Source organism: Tenrec ecaudatus, chromosome 12, assembly GCF_050624435.1.
Source record: "Tenrec ecaudatus isolate mTenEca1 chromosome 12, mTenEca1.hap1, whole genome shotgun sequence".
Taxonomy (NCBI): domain Eukaryota; kingdom Metazoa; phylum Chordata; class Mammalia; order Afrosoricida; family Tenrecidae; genus Tenrec; species Tenrec ecaudatus.
The window spans coordinates 142,035,131-142,055,420 of record NC_134541.1 but is presented as its reverse complement, the minus strand read 5'-3'; the positions used below and the strand labels follow the sequence as shown (position 1 = coordinate 142,055,420).

Sequence of the window (20,290 nt, the reverse complement as noted above, 5' to 3'; positions counted from 1 at the left end):
CGGTTGTGCGCACCTGGGCACGGCGCCCGGGACGGGAATCCTGGTGCACCTGCCAGGGGCGGACGTGGGCCGGGGTTTCTGGGAGGGGGGCGTGAGAGCATCTCGGGGGCCGTGGGTGCGTGTGTTTGTGGTGGGGGCGTGTACTTGCGTCTGGGGGCTCTCCCCACCAGCCTTCCCCACCATGCTCTCCAGGCTTAAGCGCTCAGCTCCTCAACGTAGCCCTCCCCCAGGCCTTTCTCCAACGGGCACCTACTACTCCACCCACCCACCGCGTTTTCAACCTTGCCTCCGCAGTCCCCAATCTGACTCACGAACGAACCGGGAAGAACACCTCTGGGGTAGGGCTGGGGCAGGGAAATCTGCTCCAGGACCCGGGTCATGCTCCTGGGAAATCTCGCACGCACGTGGACTCGGACCTGGAGACAGGCCCCGTGACACGCGTGGACAAATGCTTCCGGGAATTTACCCAGGTGCCTGGGCCCGCACACAGGTGCCGACTTGACATTTCTTTCTGTGCATTAGACTCCATCAGGAACCCATGGTGCCTTCGCGCAGGGACCCGCGGGAGTGGGGAGCCCGTGTGCTGACCACCAGGGACTGGTTGCACCGGAGCCCGGAAAACGGGCGCCACAGCGCCTAGCAGCCGTGAGCACACAAGGGCGCCCGCATCGCCAGCCCCGCGCGCCCCGCGCAGCCCCGCGCGCCCCGCGCGCCCGACGCAGGCGTAAGGTTGGCAGAGGACGGTTGGGCTTTTGCTTTGAGAGAGCGGACCTGGGGTAGGCTCATCGGGAACCGCACCAAGAACCTCTCAGGAAACAAAATGTCACAGGCTTTGTTTTGGGGTTCCGTAGGTACGTCCAGGGCGGCGTTGTCCTTTGACACCACCCCTCAGCATTACCCGCCTCCCCAAAGTAGGCGCTCACGCGCATGCGCCTGCCGCACCCCGGCCCACCGCCGCGGTCGGAAGCCCTCAGGGCAGCGTCCGCAGAACTTCCTTCGGAGGCGGTTGATGGGCGGGGCTCCTCACGGACGGCCCGCTCTGCTTCCGGGGCACGAATGACGTACTGCCGCATCCTCTTCCGGCGTGGAGGCCGCGGGAGAGCGGTCTCCGTTGTTTTGGTGCGGCCGCCGCCACCTCGGTCCTCTGCCGTGTGCTTGGAGTCGCTGCCGCCATGAACAAGAAGAAGAAGCCGTTCCTGGGCATGCCCGCCCCGCTCGGCTACGTGCCGGGGCTGGGCCGGGGGTGAGCGCTGGGCCGGGCCTCGCGCTCCGGGAAGCTGTTCGGTTCGGGCACCTGAGGGGTCTGGGGACCGGGGGGCCGGGCAATCCCGAGGGTCGGGGAACTGAGGGCGTGAGGGCTGCTGGCCTGCCGGGCCCTGCAGGAGCCCCGTGCTCACTCCTGCCTCACTGCTCCGTGCGGCCACGGGACCCAGGGCCGTTCGCTGATCGCCACGAAGCCGACCGAGAGCAGTCGGCACGCTCTGGAGGTACTGGGCGGCTCGGCCTCAGCCTCGTGGAGGGCCCAGGAGAGCAGCTTGGGCCTCAGACGCATATCTGCGCTACTTTTGAATCGCTCGACTGGGTGATAGACTGGGCCAGGGGGACCTGGGGCCTCTTTCCTCAGTGGACAGGCTGTTCAGGCGTCTCCGGACTGCACCCTTGCCCTCCTGGCTCATCTGAGCTGCTCTTCCTTGGCCCCCAGAACGGCACCTGTGCTCCACTGGGCTTGCATTCTGGCCGACCACCCTTGGCTGTTGAATCCCGATGCCGGCATTGCTGTCTTTGGGTTCTGCATGGGGGCCTCTTTCCTTCCGTCTCCTGAGTTAGAATCTGTTTGGTCTACATAGCGGCTGGCTGTGCACGCACACGAACACACACACTACCTGCCAGTCTAGGGAGGGGAAGGATTGGCTTCAGCAGCTGCATAAAGAGGAACAGATGGAGAACCTGGGTCCTGAGATCAGGAAGCGCTCGCTCTACAGCCTTCGGTCCAGGCTTTGGAGCAGAGTGTGGAGAGACAGACAGACAGACAACTGGGCTGTGTGTGGGCCGTTAAAACAGGAGAGGCAGGGACCCAGGCGACAGGCCCAGGGTTCTGAGTGAGTGGACCAAGCAGCGAGTGGATGGGGTCCCAGGGCTCTGAGACCTTGTCCAGGCTGAAACTGGCAGAGCAGAGCAAAGCTGGTGACGAGTTGTCCACCTCCAGTGGGGGCCCTTTCTCTGGTCAGAGAAGAGAGATTTCAGATGTTGAATCAAAAGAACTCGAAGCGGGTCGGAGGGAGACAGGCAGGCACGAGGGAGACCAACCACCAAGTGGGAGAGGGGTCTGGATGGGCAGGGTCTGAAGGACTGGTAGTCAGGGAGGTAGGTGGTGGGCAAATTATTGAGAACCTGAAGCTGGACCGTGAGAAGCCATACTGCTCAGTGCAGAGAAGCCTTGGGTGGGAAGAGGTCTCCCTGGTGTGGGCTGGGTCGGTTGGAGGGGTGAGCACATCAGCGAGTCTGCAATCGGCCATGTGTAACTCACCACCCCAGGACCTTGGGGTGGTTTCAAGGTAGACAAGAGGTGTTCCTCATGGAGGGGGGTGGCGAGAGTGGGGTTGGGGAGAGCACAGGAGCAGGCTCCGCCAGGTGTGACAGGGGCAGCATCCAATGGGGGTCCTGGGTTCTCCTGCAGTGCCACTGGCTTCACCACCCGCTCAGACATTGGGCCTGCCCGAGATGCCAATGACCCTGTGGATGACCGCCATGCCCCGCCAGGCAAGAGGACTGTTGGCGACCAGATGAAGAAAAACCAGGCTGCAGATGATGATGACGAGGACCTGAATGACACCAACTATGATGAGGTAGTGCATGGTGCCCTCTGGGGTGCCCTGAATGTCTCCTGTGGTGGCTGAGTGGGCGCCAAGAGATGCAGCAGCGGGTGAGGGGCGGCCAGCTGTGCTTACTCTATGCTCTGATCTCACACTGAGACATCTTAGGGCATCATGCCTGCACTTAGTGAAGAACCTGGCGGGGGGGAGGGGGCATTGGTGTCCGTGTTGTGCTTGCCTCTGAGCGCCCAGGTCCAGCCTATGGCCAGTTAAGGTTTGCTTTATGGGCGCTCTAAGAGATGGCAGCTTTCCTCAGTGAGGAGAAAGCACTTTAGCTTTTTAACTGTCCAATCTGAACTGACATTACACTTCCTGGAAACTTTACAAGGAAAATAACAATAGGACAAATTGCTGTGTGAGCCTGCTGCGGTGGTAACATCTACATCTCCTCACTGCACTGGCCCGGGGTAGCCCTCCTTCCCCAGAACTCGATGGGCTTCTAGTAAACAAGGCTCTGGTGTGGAAATGGAGGAAGACTGCATCTTTACCTACCTACTGAGCCACAGAGACAGGGCCCAGCTGGTCGGCACATAACCACACCTGCCTGGGCTGCAGGCCCAGTGATTCCCTAGCGTGCCCTTTCTGGTCCAGGACTTGCTTGGACCGGACCCCCAGCTGTATTTACTCCTCGGGTCTCCTTGGGCCGCTCACGTAGCAGGCAGTGTCAGTCTTGGGCACTCGGCTGCTTTGTGGGTGGGCTCTCAGCTCGGGCTTGTCCTGCAGGAGATAGTTTGTCGAGGAGCATTTTCCTGGGGGCTCTTACCCCTGGTGGGAAGCTGCAGTTGAGGGTGTGGTCTGCTTCTCAGTTCAATGGCTATGCAGGGAGCCTCTTCTCCAGCGGGCCCTACGAGAAAGATGATGAGGAAGCGGATGCTATTTACGCGGCTCTGGATAAGAGAATGGATGAAAGAAGGAAAGAACGAAGGTAAGACGAGTCGCTCCTGCATTTGGCACCCAGCTTGGCGGGCGCAGGGCGAGGGGCGCAGGGCACAGGGCGAGGAGCGAAGGGCACAGGGCGAGGAGCGAAGGGCGCAGGGCGAGGGGCGCAGGGCACAGGGCGAGGGGCGAAGGGCACAGGGCGAGGGGCGAAGGGCACAGGGCGAGGAGCGCAGGGCGAGGGGCGCAGGGCACAGGGCGAGGGGCGCAGGGCACAGGGCGAGGGGCACAGGGCGAGGGGCGCAGGGCACAGGGCGCAGGGCGAAGGGCACAGGGCGCAGGGCACAGGGTGAGGGGCGCAGGGCGAGGGGCGCAGGGCACAGGGCGAAGGGCACAGGGCGAGGGGCGCAGGGCACAGGGCGAGGGACGAAGGGCGCAGGGCGAGGGGCGAAGGGCGCAGGGCGAGGGGCGGTGGCCAGTGGTAAGGGAAGGAGAAACCACCTGGATGTGGCAAAGGAGCATGAAGCCCTCAGGACTCCTGAACCGTGCCGGTTGTTGGCCTACCTGCAGGCTCCACCAGCAGTGGGGTGCTTCCCCCATGGCTTCTGACTTTTTGAGTGTCTGCTGTGCTTCTAGGGAGCAGAGGGAGAAGGAGGAAATTGAGAAGTACCGTATGGAGCGCCCCAAAATCCAGCAGCAGTTCTCCGATCTGAAGGTGAGCAAGTGGGAGGCCATGTCCCACTCAGCTGCTTCTTGACAGCTTGGGCTCGGGTGACTGGCCCTCGGAGCCGGCCTGCCTTCAGTTAGTCCCCGGGAGATAGCTGGGGAGGGAGGACTCAGTCTCAGACACCCCGTTGGCAGCTTGCCTCACCCACCAGCAAGGTGGGGCCCGGGGCCTGCCCTCTCTGCCCCTTCTTGAGCTAGTTTCTCTGTGAAGTACAAAACCACTTGTGCCCCAAGATCCTTTTTGAGACAGGACCTCTGGGTATTCCTCGGCTGGCGGGGTAGTCTGCCAGCGAGGTAATCTCCTGGCATGTTCCTAGCGGAAGCTGGCGGAAGTCACAGAGGAGGAGTGGCTGAGCATCCCCGAGGTGGGCGATGCTAGGAACAAGCGCCAGCGGAACCCGCGCTACGAGAAGTTGACCCCTGTGCCCGACAGCTTCTTTGCCAAACACCTGCAGAGCGGGGAGAGCCACACGTCCGTGGACCCCCGGCAGACAGTGAGCCTCGGGAGCTTGTGAAGGGGCTGACGCACGGGGGTGGGGTTGTGGCCATGCTGCCTGCACGATTGGCCCCTTTGCGGTCTCGGGGGGGGGGGGCTTGTCTGCAGGGAGTGCACACACTCAGCCAAACATTCCTGTATGCCCACCCCCCCCACCAACCCCGCTCCAGCAATTTGGCGGCCTGAACACCCCCTACCCGGGTGGCCTGAACACCCCATACCCCGGTGGCATGACGCCAGGATTGATGACCCCTGGCACAGGTGAGCTGGATATGAGGAAGATCGGCCAGGCAAGAAACACGCTGATGGACATGAGGCTGAGCCAGGTGAGGTGGGGACCTGTGCCTGAAAACTCCTTTGACGCTATAGCTCAGCTCACACCCTTCACTCACCATCATCCAGCAGAGTCAGATACCCAGCGGCCCCATTGCACAGGGTACAGCGGCCCCATAGGTTTGGGAGACACCCTCCACAGCAGTGGCTGGTCCCCATTGTTGACCTCATGGCTAGCATCCCACAAGGGCTCGTGGAGAGCTGCGTGTGCATCTCATGGAAGGGGGGGCCTCCACAGAAGTGGCAAAGTGAACAGTGAGATGTCCTGTAAGCCCCCACGGGACGGTGCTGATGGCAAGCAAGCCCCCGCCTTTTCCTCGTTTCTTGTCTGAGTGCTGCTCTCCGACTCGGCGCCCCCGTGCCCGGACTTGGTAGAGAGGTGGTAGTCTGCCTTTTCTTTCACACTCTGCTGTGAACTAGGTGGAGGGTTAGGTCCCAGATCAGCCTTTGGCAAGCCTTAGCAAGCCTCCCACTGGGTCATGGTGACCATCTCCCCGTCAGCCAAGGGACACCTGGAGACCCTCTAGCTAACACTCTCTCCCTGCCTGCCTACCCCGGCGACCATCCACATTGGTTATCTTTGGGTACCTTTTGATTTTTGTGTATCCTTGGTAACTGCTCTCAGACAGCCTCGACTCACCTCAGCCCACTTCCATGTGTCCGTCTGTCCATGTTGGGAAGGGTGTCGTGGCTCCTTTTGCTTTGGAAGCACACGGCTCCACTAGGCATTTGCCTCTTTTTGCCCTTGTGAACACGCACCACCCCATCTGCTCCGCTTTATTGTGCATTTCTATGGATGTTGACCAAAAATGGGGGTTGCTGCATCTTAGAAAGTTTCTCCTCATGGCTGTGTGAGGATATACCATTTTGACCCCTAGCAGTATGGGGTCTCTCTTGGCTCTACTCCACCACAACCCCCTCAGCAGTGTGTAGGCCTCGTCTTGCCCCATTCCACCCCACCCCACTGGCCAACAATTGTTCTCTGCTTCTCAGGATTTTGCTGCCCGTGCTGGGGGAGGTGATATCTCAGCCTTGTTCTGATCACTAGAATCGACTAGAGAAACAATTTAATAGACACGTGTATAAGAAAGAGCTTTATATAAAAGAGCAATCGTGTATTGAGAAAACATCCCAGCCCAGGCCAGATCAAGTCCATAAGTCCGATATTAGCCCATATGTCCAATACTAGTTCATAACTTCCTCTTCAGACTCATGCAGCACATGCAATGGTGCAGAATGCAGGAGGATCACAGGCCAGTTGGTAGAGGTCTTGTGGATCCAGTGGCGGTGGAAGCATCTTAGTGTTGGCATGGGTCTCCACGTGGCTCCTTCAGGTCTCTGAGTGTCTCAATAGCAGGAAAGGAAAGGCAGTGAGAGTGGGTCTGGCCTCCAGTGAGCTGTCTATCACTGTAGCACCTCCAAATGAGGTCATCGAGCTGCGACCCGATTTCAGGCTAGGCCCCACCCCTTCCTCAAGTTGACAGTAGAGTGTCCAACTGCCAGAGCTAGTTTACTGTGAGCACGAGGTGCTGCCCTTGTCTTCAGAGTTTCAGGGCTGTGGCCGGGCAACCCCTCCGTGTCTGTTGCCTCTCATCTCAGTCGAGGAGGGATCTGCTGTGTTTCTGCCATCTGCAAGATGCTCTGCAAAGCCCACCTCCTGTTGGAAGGAGGACCGGATGGGGACAGCTGCAGGGGTGCCACCGTGGCACGGTGCACCACAGAAGGCAGCAGAAAACTGCCAGGCTCTCTGAGCAGGCAGGCGGCATCCAGCAGAGAATCCCTTTTGCACTGAATTGTGTTCTTTTTCTGGAAGGGGCCGTGGGCAGCTAGGAGGATGAGGACGGGCAGGGGACTTGCTCACACCGGCTCCAGGGGGTATGGGAGTTCTGGATCAGGTGCCTGGGGGTCTGTCTGCAGCACAGGCACTTGCACTTCGTGAATGTGCACCTGGAGAAGAGATCAAGTAAAATGTGCTTTTTTTCCTGCAGTTTTTTTGTGTTTTTAAAAACTGTTTTAGGCTCATGTCCCCACTGGGAGCCGGAGGTTGGGCAGTGATCTTGGTGCCACCGCCCCCTTCCTACCTGGCCTCCCTGCTGTGTCCAGCTGACTTGCTGTGCTCTGCCCCTAGGTATCTGACTCGGTGAGTGGCCAAACTGTGGTTGACCCCAAAGGCTATCTGACAGACCTGAACTCCATGATCCCCACGCACGGCGGGGACATCAAGTGAGTGTGGGGGGGGGGGGGCAAGGGAGTGAGAAGACTGGGTCTTTCAGGGGTTCTCGATGGAGGTGGCTCTCTTGCCTGCGGGTCTGTGTCTGTGCCAGAGCTGCATTGCCAACACTGGCTGGTAGCAGGGTACCCCCCAGCCCCTGCACCACCTCTGCAGTCACATGCTCAGGAGGTGCCCACTTGGTGCCAGGCACTGAGGAGGACCGCCAGCTGGGTACTGGCCAGTGTGTCTCACAGAGCGGTCCACTTGGTGTTAGGTCTGGGATAGGTCACCAACTGTGTCTGTCACCCAGCCAACTAGCTGGGTGCTGGGCGGTGACTTAACCCAGGACTGTCTGCACAGTGCGCTTCCTCTGTGGTCCGGGCCCACCTGCCACGGGGGGGGCTTGACCAGGTGCCCCCTCCCACAGTGATATCAAGAAGGCACGGCTGCTGCTCAAATCAGTGCGGGAGACGAACCCTCACCACCCACCGGCCTGGATCGCCTCAGCCCGCTTGGAGGAAGTCACAGGGAAGCTGCAGGTGGCGCGGAACCTCATCATGAAAGGGACAGAGATGTGCCCCAAGGTGAGGGAGGGCTCCAGCTGCTGGCCAGCAGTGAAAAGTTGGGTGCCTGTGATGGCGCTGGCTGGGCAGGCCCTGTTGGCTGGGGCCGTTGCCTTTTGCTGACCCGGTAGGAAATAGCTGAGAGCTCTTATTAACAGGGCAAGTCAGTTCCCCTTCCCACCTGACCTAATGTATGGCGCCCGAAGTAGAAGTCAGACATTCAGGGCCCAATGCCCTGCCATATGCTTCATGGGCTGTGAGCTGCGGCCACTGTGCTGGTGGCCATGTGTTGATGCTCACTGCTCATAGCAAGGGGCCCTGCGTGGTGCATGTTCATTAGAGCCTCAGACACAGGTGCAGCTGCTCTGCCTGTGAGTCCCCGTCTGTCCTGGAGTGACGTGAGCCTTGGGCTGGGACGCAGAGGCACTGAAGCACTGCCCTGGGTTGGCCTTTGCATGTGGCCGATGGCAGAAGCCACGGGCACTCCTTAGGGTGCTGGTGTGATGAGCCCTGACTGCTCTCTCCTGCCCCAGAGTGAAGATGTCTGGCTGGAAGCAGCCAGGTTGCAACCTGGGGACACAGCCAAGGCTGTGGTGGCCCAGGCAGTCCGTCACCTCCCACAGTCTGTTCGGATTTACATCAGAGCTGCAGAACTGGAGACTGACATGCGCGCCAAGAAGCGAGTGCTGCGGAAAGGTGAGTGCCTGGTGACTCCTCGGTGACCCAGGCCTTGGCTGTGGCGCCTCTGCACTGCCAGAGAAGCGGCTCCCAACTTGGGCAATGCCGTCCCCAAGGGCACTGGGACAATCCAAACCCACTGCCATCGAGTCTCAGTGGCCCTGTTGGACAGGCCCTGTGCGTTTGTGAGACTAACTTTACTGGTGCAGAAAGCCTCATCTTCCGAGTAGTGGCTGGTGCTTTTGAACTGCTGATTTCCTGATTAGCAACCTAGTGCATAAGCATTATATTACCAGGACCCCTGCAGGACAATTCGGAACCTCAAGAGCAGATGCCTGCATTTTATCCTGGGCTGTGGGCAGTAGTACAAACATTTGTCATTCCAGGGGCACTGGGTCTTTTTTCTTCTTTTTAAGGAGCAATAGGCCAAATAAGTTTGGAAGCCAATCGTCTGGACCAGCCTGGCCTCTTCCTGGAGTGAGGGCCGTGTGGCAGTGAGCACCATGTGTGCTGGTGCTCAGGGGATCCTGTGCTGCCGGTCTCGGCTGTGTCACTAGTGAGCCCTGCTGGCGCTCTGGGCCAGAACCTGCTCTCCTGTGTCTAGGCTGTGAGGTCACCGCCAGGGGTGGGCTGCTCAGAGCAGTGGCTGAGCTGAAGGGCTCCGAGGTGGTTGACAAGCACCTGGGACACAGCAGCAGTGGCCCGGGTGGCCCATGTGGCCCGGGTAGGGCTGGTTCATCCTCCAGGGGCGGCAGGAGGAGGAGGCTCCCCTCCTCGGTGCATTCCAAGGTGTGCACTGCGCGGGGTGGTCTGTGACTCCTGGCCTGTGTCCAACTTGTGGGTGTGCAGCAGTGTTAGGTGCTGGCAGGGGTGGTCAGAGGTGCCTGTGGGAGGAGGGACCGCTCTGAGAAAGCCCTAGTGAGCTGAGAGACATTGGGGGATGGGGAGGCCATATGACAGCAGACCTGTGGCCCTGCTCACAGCTCACCCTGGAGTGGTGGTGCTGGTGTGTGTGTGTGCACGCACCCGCATGCAAGAGTGCGTGTGTGGTGAGTGTGTTTGTGTCTTGGTGTTTGGTGTATCTGCATGCGCGTTTACGTGACGTGTGTGTGTGGTGTGTATGTTTGTACAACTGGTGGGTATTTCTGTGCTCAAATGTGATATTTATGTGTGTTAGTTCGGGTAGACTAGAGAAACAAATACATAGATGCTCACGTATATGAGGGAGAACTTTATATCAAAGAGCAATTGTATAGTAAGAAAACACCCCAGATCAGTCTTCCATAAGCCCGATAATAGTCCATATGTCAATACCAATCTATAAATTTCTCTTCAGACTCACACAACACATGCAAAGACGCTGAATGCAGGAAGATCACAGGTCATTGGGTGGAAAGTCTGTGGATCCAGTGGCGGTGGAAGCATCTCAGCGCTGGAGTGGGTCTCCACATGGCTCCTCCAGCTCCAGGGCTCTGGCTCCATCAGTGTAGCTCCATGTGGCTTGTCATCAGGATTGTCTTGCAGGGAGACAAGCCGAGAGAGTATCTGGCCTCCAGTGAGCTATCTCCATTGTGCCTCTAAATGAGGTCATCAAGCTGCAACCTGATTACTCTCTAATAGTCTCAAGCTGACACCAGGTTATATAGCTGTCACAGTATATGTGTGTTCTGTGTCTGTAGGGGGTCAGGGGTAGTGTCTGGTGAGTGTGTGTGTGGTGGGTCTGTGTGTGTTTCTGTGTGCGTTGTGTGCTGTGTTGTGTGTACGTGCATGTGTGGTGTGCGTATGTCATGTGTCTGCTTGTGATTGTGTGTGGGTATGTGCCAGTGTGGTGCCCTGCTGCCGTTGGTTGCTCTGAGGTAGTGGCAGGAGCCATCCCGCTCACCTCCGTCTGGCCAGCCGTCTGTTCTGCAGACAGCTGGGGAGCTTGGTCTCTGCCAATAGGCTCCATGCCAACTGTACCTGTTGGGAAGGCCCAGCCAGCACCCACCGCAGAGATGGGGAGCCAAGCCCCTGCTCACTGCAGACGGGCGGGTGCGCATCTGTCTGGTGTTTGATGTACAGGGCCATGGGCCTGGGGGCCTGCAGGCAGCGCAGGCCGCTGGAAGGGCTGCCACGTGATGCTGTGTGGCCTCTCGGCCCCCTGCATCAGGATGCCTAGCGCAGGCCCCAGCCCCTTGGTTTCTGGGCCTGAGCATGTGGCTGCTGGTGACTCGGGAGGAGCTAGCTGGTGCTTGGAAGGTGAAGTGGGCGGCCACCTCCTGTGGTGACTGGGACTCTGGCACACCTGATGGGGGGCGAGCCACCACCACTGTCGCTTCATGCCTATTCAACTGTGACCATGGTGGCTGGTGGTCTCCGAGTGCACCTCTGCCTCCCAGGGTCGGGTGCGTGCGTTCCTGGCCCCGAGGGGTCGCAGGGCAGTTTCTGCTGGGCCCTGGCCATCCCCACATGCTGTGTGGCCCAGGTGCCGCCCACTGGGCGCACAGCTGACCAGCATGAGTCTGACCCTGTGAGTGCTCTGGAAAGTACCAGCGGTCAGCCTGCCCCTCCCCTTGCTAATGAGACACGTGGAGACGCACCCCTGCTCGACTCCAACATGATGTCTCATTTGACTCCCCCCGCCCCCCAGCCCTCGAGCATGTCCCTAACTCGGTCCGCCTGTGGAAGGCTGCCGTGGAGCTGGAGGAGCCAGAGGACGCACGCATCATGCTCAGTCGGGCCGTGGAGTGCTGCCCCACCAGCGTGGAGGTGAGCTGGCCGGACTCTCGGGAGCAGCCCAGGTGGGGCAGTGGTTAAGCTGGTAACCAAAGGCCAGCAGTCCATACCCACTTGCTACTCCGAAAGAAAGACGAGGCAGCAGCCCCAGCCCCTGACAGCCCTGGGGACCTTCTGGACAGCCCCCTTGTATCCGAGGGGTCCAGTGATTGGAATCGAGGCCCAACACTGGCCTCATGGCTGCAGAACTCGCTGTACTGACCGTCCGACCTGCTTTCAGGACGCCCAGCATGTCTTTAATTACCCAAAGGGCGTTGTGAAATTCGCCAAATTAATCTTAATTTATTTACTTAAAAGTAGAATCCGCACACATGCTCTGGCAGCAGACTGGTCCAGAATCAACAGTGCTGGTCCAGAATCAATCAGACAGGGCCACACTGTTCCGGCCTCTCACCGGCCTGCAGTTGAGGTCCAAGCGGCATGTGGAGGCCCTGGGTGTCTCTGTGCTGAGCGGGAAGCCGCCTGCTGGGTCTGCCCACGGCGGGCGGGGTGGGGGCAGAGCAGTATGCGCTGCCCAAGGGGCTACTCAGGCCCTGGTGTCTCACCCTTCAGCTCTGGCTTGCTCTGGCGCGGCTGGAGACCTATGAGAATGCCCGCAAGGTCCTGAACAAAGCCCGAGAGAACATTCCCACGGACCGGCACATCTGGATCACAGCCGCCAAGCTGGAGGAAGCCAACGGCAACACGCAGATGGTGGAGAAGATCATCGACCGTGCCATCACCTCGCTGCGGGCCAACGGCGTGGAGATCAACAGGGAGCAGTGGATCCAGGTGGGCCATGGGCCAAGCCAGGGCCCGGTGCACATCAGGAGCTGGCTGGTTTTCTGAAGAGCTTCCTGTGTGGGCATGTGGCCCATGGCCTGTGCCATCTGAAGTGGCCTTATCCACTGTGTCCGCTTCACCCACTTGTCCTGTAGGCCCCCATCCAGGCACGGCTCTGGGGGCATCTGACCCAGCACTTGAGTTGGGTCTGTGGTGCCTCTTCCTCCCTCCCTGGGTCATCCACTGAATATCCCTGGGCAGACGCCCCTTCTCCTACAGCAGTGGTTCTCAAACTTCCTAATACCTGGACCCTTTCATACAGTTCCTCATGTGGTGACCGCTCCCCCCCAACCCTAAAATTACTTTCGTTGCTACTTCATCACTATCATTTTGCTACTGTTAGGAATCGGGTGACCCCTGTGAAAGGGTCGTGCAACCCCCAAAGGGGTCGAGACGCACAGGTTGGAAACCGCTGTTGTACAGCACACTGAAACACACACAGTCACGTCACACAATCACACCCACCACACCCAGTTCTTGCACACCTGCTGTCACGCATACTGCACAGGCTGACATGCACATGCTGTTACACTCCTGCACACACACACTCTCACCAGGCTTACACACACACAGGCCCACTTGGGCACACACCCTGTGGGTATAGCTGCCAGAGGCATGTGCTTGGGTCGCTCCCCAGTGGGTTTCAGTGCGTGGGGGTGAGCGGAGTGGTATTGGGCCAGGACCATGTTGCTCGAGCCCTGCTGTGGGCACCATGTCTTCCCATGTCCTTGGGGCATATGGGCACCTGCTGTGGCCGAGCCGCACCTGCTGCCTGGCTCAAGAATTCCACCCACTCGGGACTGTTGTCTCCTGTATGCCAGCTTGTCTCTGGTTCCCTGCAGGGCCTCTTTAAAGAGCGGGAGGTACACTAGAGACCCCACGCTGGCTGTTCGTTGGCTCTGCACAGCAGGTGCCCTCTTGCTGGGGCTGTTTGTTCATTGGTAGCAGGGACAGACACAGGGACCTGGAGGGCAGTGAGGAGCAGGCATGGTCACGCGTGTTCAGGCGCTCTTGACTAGCCAGTGTGTGTCCCCCCAGGACGCAGAGGAGGGAGACAAGGCTGGCAGCGTGGCCACCTGCCAGGCAGTCATGCGCGCCGTCATCGGCATCGGGATTGAGGAGGAGGACCGCAAGCACACCTGGATGGAGGACGCCGACAGTGTGAGTGCCCTTCCCACCTGGAGCTGCCCTCTGTGGTGTGGCCACCTTAGATGGAGGTTCTGCAAATGCGCTGGTGTGGTCCCCACCACAGCTCAGGGGCCTGGCAGGCCCTTTCATGGTTTCAGACTGACAGAAAAGAACCGAACCAAGAAGGCCTTTTACCTAGTTTTCTCAAACGTGCACATATACTGCCTAACTCGGCACACACACCACCCATAGGTATTTGTGCATGCTGATGCACACACGTGCCCACCCGTAGACTCACTCACACAGACTCAGATTCTGCGTTCACTCCTGCACACTCACCATGCTCATATGCACACATGCACGTGCACAGACACGGAGACCTGGGTGTGGGTGTGCCTGTGTCTCCCGTCGTCTCACCACCTCTGCAGTCCTGTGTGGGCGGTGCCCCGGGGTGAGAGAGAGCGCCACACGGGTTCCAGTCCCACTAGGCCTGGTCCCTGGCCGTATCACCTGCAGCATATCTTCCCACAGGTCATTCTGGGGGTCAGGGGTCTCTGGGCTGCTGCTGGGTCGGCACAGGGGGGCTGCGTGTTGTCAGGGCTGGGCAATGTCCACGAAGTTGCATCTGGGTATGTCCGTGGGTGCCTCTCCAGCTCGGTGGTCAGGGGCCAAGGGCAGGCCTGCGATGGGACAGGCCATGTGCCCAGCACCGCGCCCTGGGCTGTGCTAGGCTGCGCTGCCTCTGCTGACCAGGAGCTGTGCAGACTTTGCTGGCGGTGGGAAATGCCTGTCTCCAACCGCACTTGGTGGCGTTTCCTGAAGCGCTGCTGCAGTCTAGGTGCCTGCTCAGCCGTCTCCACCTGTGCCAGTCCTGAGACATGACCCACCTGCTGCCCAGTGGACCTTCTCGCCGTTTCTGTGGTCCTGCTCTTCTGCACTGCCACCTTGCCTCTGCGTCCCGCTGTGTTGACTGTTCAGCGGGTCCTGGGTGTTAGAAGAAGCGAGTCCCCGTCCCCACAACCTTTCCTGACTGTGCGGTGCCTCTCCCCGCAGTGCGTGGCCCACGGCGCCCTGGAGTGTGCCCGCGCCATCTATGCGCACGCGTTGCAGGTCTTCCCCAGCAAGAAGAGCGTGTGGCTGCGTGCCGCCTACTTTGAGAAGAACCACGGCACCAGGTGGGCCGCTGCCCGGAGGGTGAGGGCTTTCTGCGTGGGCCACCCCCGCTTTGCGGGCCAGCCCCGCCCTGCCCTGCAGAGGCTCAGTCGGTGGGCGGAGGCCTGGCTTTCATTCCTTCTGAACTGACTGCTGCGGCTTTGGCTGCTCTTGGCACTTCGAGGAGGCCTTTACAATGTCCTGTGATTGAAAAAACGTTTCGGATCTGCCTGATTGGCTGTAAACACTGATTAAATTAGGTGTTGCAATTGCTTGTCCTAAATGCCTGGCTCCCCTGGGCCTCCCTCCTCCCTCCATAGCTGTCTCCGGGACACTGAACCCTCAGTCCCTCTGTTTCTTAGGTGGTTTAGTCCGAATCTTCCCACCTGCCCTGAAGCTCCCCCTTCCTCTCCTCCTGCCAGGTGGAGTGGTGGCAGCTTCTCCACTAACTCCTGGTAGGGGTGGAGGTGGGGGGAGGTGTCTATGTGTCTGTCTTTGTCTGGGAGTCTCTATGTGGGTGTGTCCCTCTGGGTGGGTGTCTGTGGGTGGGTGTGTCTGATGTGGTTGTCACGCAGTGCTAGTTGTCCAAGCTCTGAGAGCAGCTGGCATTGCGGGTGTTTGCTCCCCACCATGCTGTGGGTGTTGGTGTGGCCCCAGGACACCCTCCCCAGCAGCGGGTCCCTGTGCGGTGCCCTCCTTCACCTTGGTGACATTTGGTCCTGCTCCCCCAACTGATGAGAGGGGCTCTGTCGGGTTCCCCTGGGGTTGACATCCCACATGGGCTGTGTACCTGAGGGCAGCCCTTGGTGGGATGGCGCTGCGTGCCCCTGGGGCTGCTGCCTGCTTTCCCGGAGGCCAGCATGCCAGGTGTGAACAATGGCTGCTCTGTCCTGCCCGCCCGCCCAAGTAGTTGGTTTCGGGGCCTTTGTGGAGAAGGAGGCGACTCCCCAAGCTCACCCCATAAACCCGATAAAGTGTTTATGGTGCGGACTTTGGAGCAGGGAGACTTTACAGCTTTATGGCCCTGGTGGTGCCTGTACTTGCAGGGAGTCCCTGGAGGCGTTGCTGCAGCGGGCGGTGGCCCACTGCCCCAAGGCCGAGGTGTTGTGGCTCATGGGCGCCAAGTCCAAGTGGCTGGCTGGGGACGTGCCGGCTGCACGGAGCATCCTGGCGCTGGCCTTCCAGGTGGGTGAGTAGGTGGCCTCGGGCCACTGAGCCTTGGTGGGACACGGCTCAGCGCCCTGACAGAACACAGTGTCTCTCCAGGTCCTCTGCCGGGGCTGGTGTGAGCCGGCACTCGGGCTGAGTGTCTTCCTGCCCGGGAGCCTGGGGGGTGGGGACTGGCAACAAGTACACCTGGTCCTAATGCAGGCCACCCTCTGGGGTCACGAGGTCCCTAGCCACATAGACTAAGGCTGTGGGCAGACTGTGCCCCTGGGCCTGGCTCATCATGCGGCCCTGACACCGGGAACGTTTGCACATTGGCTCTTTGGCCCATGACCCAGAAGGGCTCAGCGCCAAGAAGTGACCATCAACTTCTGGTCCCCTGCACCTCATAGGCCAACCCCAACAGCGAGGAGATCTGGCTGGCCGCCGTCAAGCTGGAGTCAGAGAACAACGAATACGAGCGGGCACGCAGGCTGCTGGCCAAGGCACGGAGCAGTGCGCCCACTGCCCGGGTGAGCAGCCAGCAGACAGGGCTGCCTTGGGTCCAGGGAAGGGCAGCACTCAAACCCCAGGTGGGTGGGCCATGACGACCGTGCCTCCCCATCAGGTGTTCATGAAGTCCGTGAAGCTGGAGTGGGTGCTGGGGAGCCTTATAGCCGCCCAGGAGCTGTGTGAGGAGGCCCTGAAGCACTACGAGGACTTCCCCAAGCTTTGGATGATGAAGGGGCAGGTCGAGGAGCAGCAGGGGCTGCCTGAGCGGGCCCGTGAGGCCTACAGCCAAGGGGTGAGCAGGGTGGGGTGTGTAGCTATGACTGAAGGTGAACCTGGGCAGTCCCATGGGGGGCGAGGGAGGCGTGTGAGCCAGGGCAAGCCTACAGCTGGGGGTGATCCTAGGGGGCCTAAAGCAAGGTTGAGCTGGTGGGCCTGGGAGGCCTGCAGCAGTGTGGGGTGGGGGGGGGCAGGGTCTTGGCAGCCTGTGGAGCTGTGCACAGGCAGGGGTGCATGGGGACTGCTGCCTGTGTGCAAGACCCAAAGGGATTCACAGTGGGTGACGGGCTCGCACACATTTTAGTGTGGTACAGCCTCAGCCGCAGAGTTTTGTGTGTGATCTCCGGCCCACACTAACGTCTGTATTCCTGCCACAGCTGAAGAAGTGTCCCCACTCCACGCCCCTTTGGCTTTTGCTGTCTCGGCTGGAGGAGAAGGTTGGGCAGTTGACTCGAGCCCGAGCCATCCTAGAAAAGTCGCGTCTGAAGAATCCGAAAAACCCTGGCCTGTGGTGAGTGCAGCCTTGTGGCCAGCCGTTAGTCCAGTCCTCCATCCCAGTCCAGCCCAGTCCTCTAGCCAGCTGTCCCAGTCCTTAGCCCAGTCTTCAGCCAGTCCTCAGCCCAGTCCTCTAGCCCAGTCCTCCATCCTAGTCCAGCCCAGTCCTCCAGCCAGCCGTCCCAGTCCTTAGCCTAGCGTTCAGCCCAGTCCTCCATCCTACTCATCGAGCCCAGTCTTCAGCTAGTCCTCCAGCCCAGTCCTCCAGCCCGTCCTGTGAGTGCAGCCTGTTGGACAACCCTTGAGGAGTCTGTCTGGCAGTGGGGGGCAGCGACCAAGTACCAACCAACAGGATGCTACAGGGGTTGGGGGGACAGGGTTAGGCATTGGGGGGGTGAGCTGACCTTCAGGAACTCAGTGACTTCCAGGAAGCAGTCCTACGTCCAGGGTCAGGGTGGAGTGACCGTGGGCTGCACAGGGGACTGGACAGAGTATACACAGACTGTGGGTGTGACCTTGGCATGTATTCATTGTGCTGGTAGGGAGGGCCTTGCTGTGGGGTGCCAAGCAGCTGTGGGGGCCGGCTTTCCAACTGCTGCCCCTCACCAAGGCTTTCTGGCACCTGCTGGCTGGTCTTTCAGGTTGGAGTCAGTGCGACTGGAGTACCGGGCCGGCCTGAAGAACATCGCCAACACGCTTATGGCCAAGGCCCTGCAGGAGTGCCCCCATTCAGGTGAGGTCTCGGCATTTCCCCATGGAAATGGGCAGCCTGGAGACGCAGCAGTGTTCTGGCCTGCCCTCCCTGGCGGTGAGCAAGGCAGCGAGGTCTGGGGCAGGCGGGAGAAAGTGGGAGCTAGCAACCACCCTGGTCCCAACCTCCATCCTCCTGGCTCGGTTGCTGCCACAGGTCAGCTTGTTGGCTTGTCTCTGCTGCTCTCTGATGACCCTGTGAAAGCAAGCCAGCCGAGACCGCTGCCTGCCCTGGTCCTCATCTGTCCTCTGCGGGGCCTGTCCCTTGTGCAGGCTCAAGGTGGCATCTCTGGTGACGGTTCCAAGGCTGGGTCTGCACACATCTCCTGGGCATGGGACACCCCCTCCGGGCTGCATGCCAGGCTCACGCCTTTCCAACCTACAGGCATCCTGTGGTCTGAGGCTGTGTTCTTGGAGGCCCGGCCACAGCGGAAGACGAAGAGCGTGGACGCCCTGAAGAAGTGTGAGCACGATCCACACGTGCTCCTGGCTGTGGCCAAGTGAGTCCCTGGCCCCGAGGCACTCCTCAGTCTGCCGCCCTGTGGGGACCCCCGGGTGCTAATGGGGCCAAGGTTGGAGGGCTTCCTGTGGGAACTCCAGCTGGACCCATGGAGTGGTAGTGCTGGGTGTACACACTGGAATGGGAAGCCTGGGTGGGCTGAGACCAGCCCATCTGTGAGAGAGAGCGAGCCCATTGGGCCCTCTGAGTGCAGGCCAGAGGGTGAGAAGGGGCTGCCCGGACAAGGTGAGCAGTGCCAGGCTGGAGGCCCCTCTCCTGTGAGTTGTCCCCGACCAGGACTTTGGCTTCTGCTCCCACTCAAGTGGCACTGTGAAGAGGCAGCATGCTTGCTGTCCCATCCCTTCTCCTGGCCGGCTTTGCCGCCGGCTGGGGCCATGCTCTTCAGGTGGCCTTGGCCTGGTTGTTCTTGCCCTCCTCAGTCTAGGAGTGGAGGACAGGTGCGACTGGAGGCTTCCCTGGCAGCCTGGTCTGCGCCTGCCCTGCCCTCCTGCTTCCTCTCAGTGGGACATTTATGTCTGGCGCGATGACAGGGCAGGCCGTAAACCCTCATAAAAGGCTTTGTTAAAGCAAACGGCCACTCCCAGGTCTGCCCTCAGGCTTGTGCCTCCCAATCACAGTTTATCTAAAGGCTGGGGTGCCTTCTCAGGGGACCCCAGGGCACTTCTGCCAGGCCCACACACTTGTCAAGGGCCCTAGTTCACCCAGGCCTCAGCCCAGGGCACTGACAAGCTCAGTCAGATGAGACCCCTGTCAGCTGGCCAGCAGGGTGACCCCCAGGGATCTTGTTTGGTTTTGTCCAATTGACTTCCCGGGACCTCAGAGCCTGTTTGGCTCGTCTCCTGCATGGCCCAGGGCGGTGCTGGGGTGTGCTCCCTCTGTGCTGGGGCGTGCTCCCCCTGGTGTTTGACGTGCTACTCGTCTGGTCACCCACGGTGTGGCACCTCAGGCCCTGCACCTGCTGGTGACAGCCAGTCCAGAATGTGGCGGCTGAAGTGGGCAGAGCTCATGACGGGGCCTCAGGGCAGCCGTGGTGACCCAGCGACCCATGCAGACCTGCCTTTTCTGGGTCAGGCTGTTCTGGAGCGAGCGGAAGATCACCAAGGCCAGGGAGTGGTTCCACCGCACCGTGAAGATCGACTCGGACCTGGGGGATGCCTGGGCCTTCTTCTACAAGTTTGAGCTGCAGCATGGCACGGAGGTGAGCCGAGACCCCTCTCCTTCCCCCCCTCCCCCACCCACCACACTCACCGTGCTTCTGGTGGCTTCTGGGCCCCTCTGTAGGGAGCTGCGGGGTCAGCCAGAGGTCAGAGGTGTGTTATCACATCTCGGCCCCCTTTTCCTCGGGCTGCCTGTGTCGTGTCACCAGCAGCTACTGGGCATGTCCACTCTGTCCAGGTGTCAGGTCCCGAGTGAGGCATGAACTCAGGGAAGGTGGCCTGCCCCATGGGAGGGGCTGTCTTGAGTCCACTTAAAGGGACCGGAGGGGCCAGAGCTCCCTGGGGCCTGCGACACCATCCCCGGGCGGGGGCACCCTGCTGAGATGGCCATGTGTCCCCAGGAGCAGCAGGAAGAGGTGAGCAAGCGCTGTGAGAATGCTGAGCCGCGCCATGGGGAACTGTGGTGCGCAGTGTCCAAGGACGTCGCCAACTGGCAAAAGAAGATCGGCGAGGTGCTGGTGCTGGTGGCTGCCGGCATCAAGAATGCGTTTTAGAAGCCAGCCCTCCCTGGGGGCAGGAGTCGGGGACTTGGGGGTTCTGTGTAGGTCACTATTAAACGTTGGTTTCTCACATGGTGTGTCGTTCTGGTGACCGGCAGTTTTTCCTGGGTCGTGGCCGGGCCTCACCACAGGCCCTGCTTCGCGCCCACAGGTGGGAGTGGTCACGTTGCCAGAGGAGGGCCTGTCTCTGGTCACCTGGAGGGTCTGCTGGTGGCCCTGGGCCTCAAAGAGCCTGCTGC

The 20,290-nt window shown here is 60.3% G+C and overlaps 1 protein-coding gene across 1 annotated transcript; it reads left to right on the top strand.

Moving 5' to 3' along the window:
- Positions 1 to 1,053: 1,053 nt before the first annotated feature.
- On the top strand, positions 1,054 to 20,121 carry PRPF6 (pre-mRNA processing factor 6). Its single transcript, XM_075527657.1, has 21 exons — positions 1,054 to 1,243; positions 2,678 to 2,846; positions 3,680 to 3,798; positions 4,386 to 4,464; positions 4,793 to 4,969; positions 5,142 to 5,297; positions 7,433 to 7,527; positions 7,944 to 8,100; positions 8,613 to 8,775; positions 11,387 to 11,505; positions 12,085 to 12,303; positions 13,393 to 13,515; positions 14,536 to 14,657; positions 15,681 to 15,819; positions 16,194 to 16,313; positions 16,409 to 16,585; positions 16,947 to 17,080; positions 17,706 to 17,797; positions 18,200 to 18,314; positions 19,406 to 19,532; positions 19,893 to 20,121. The coding sequence occupies exons 1-21, from the start codon at positions 1,173 to 1,175 to the stop codon at positions 20,043 to 20,045; spliced, it is 2,826 nt and encodes a 941-aa protein (XP_075383772.1). The 5' UTR covers positions 1,054 to 1,172; the 3' UTR covers positions 20,046 to 20,121.
- The last annotated feature ends 169 nt before the right edge of the window (positions 20,122 to 20,290 follow it).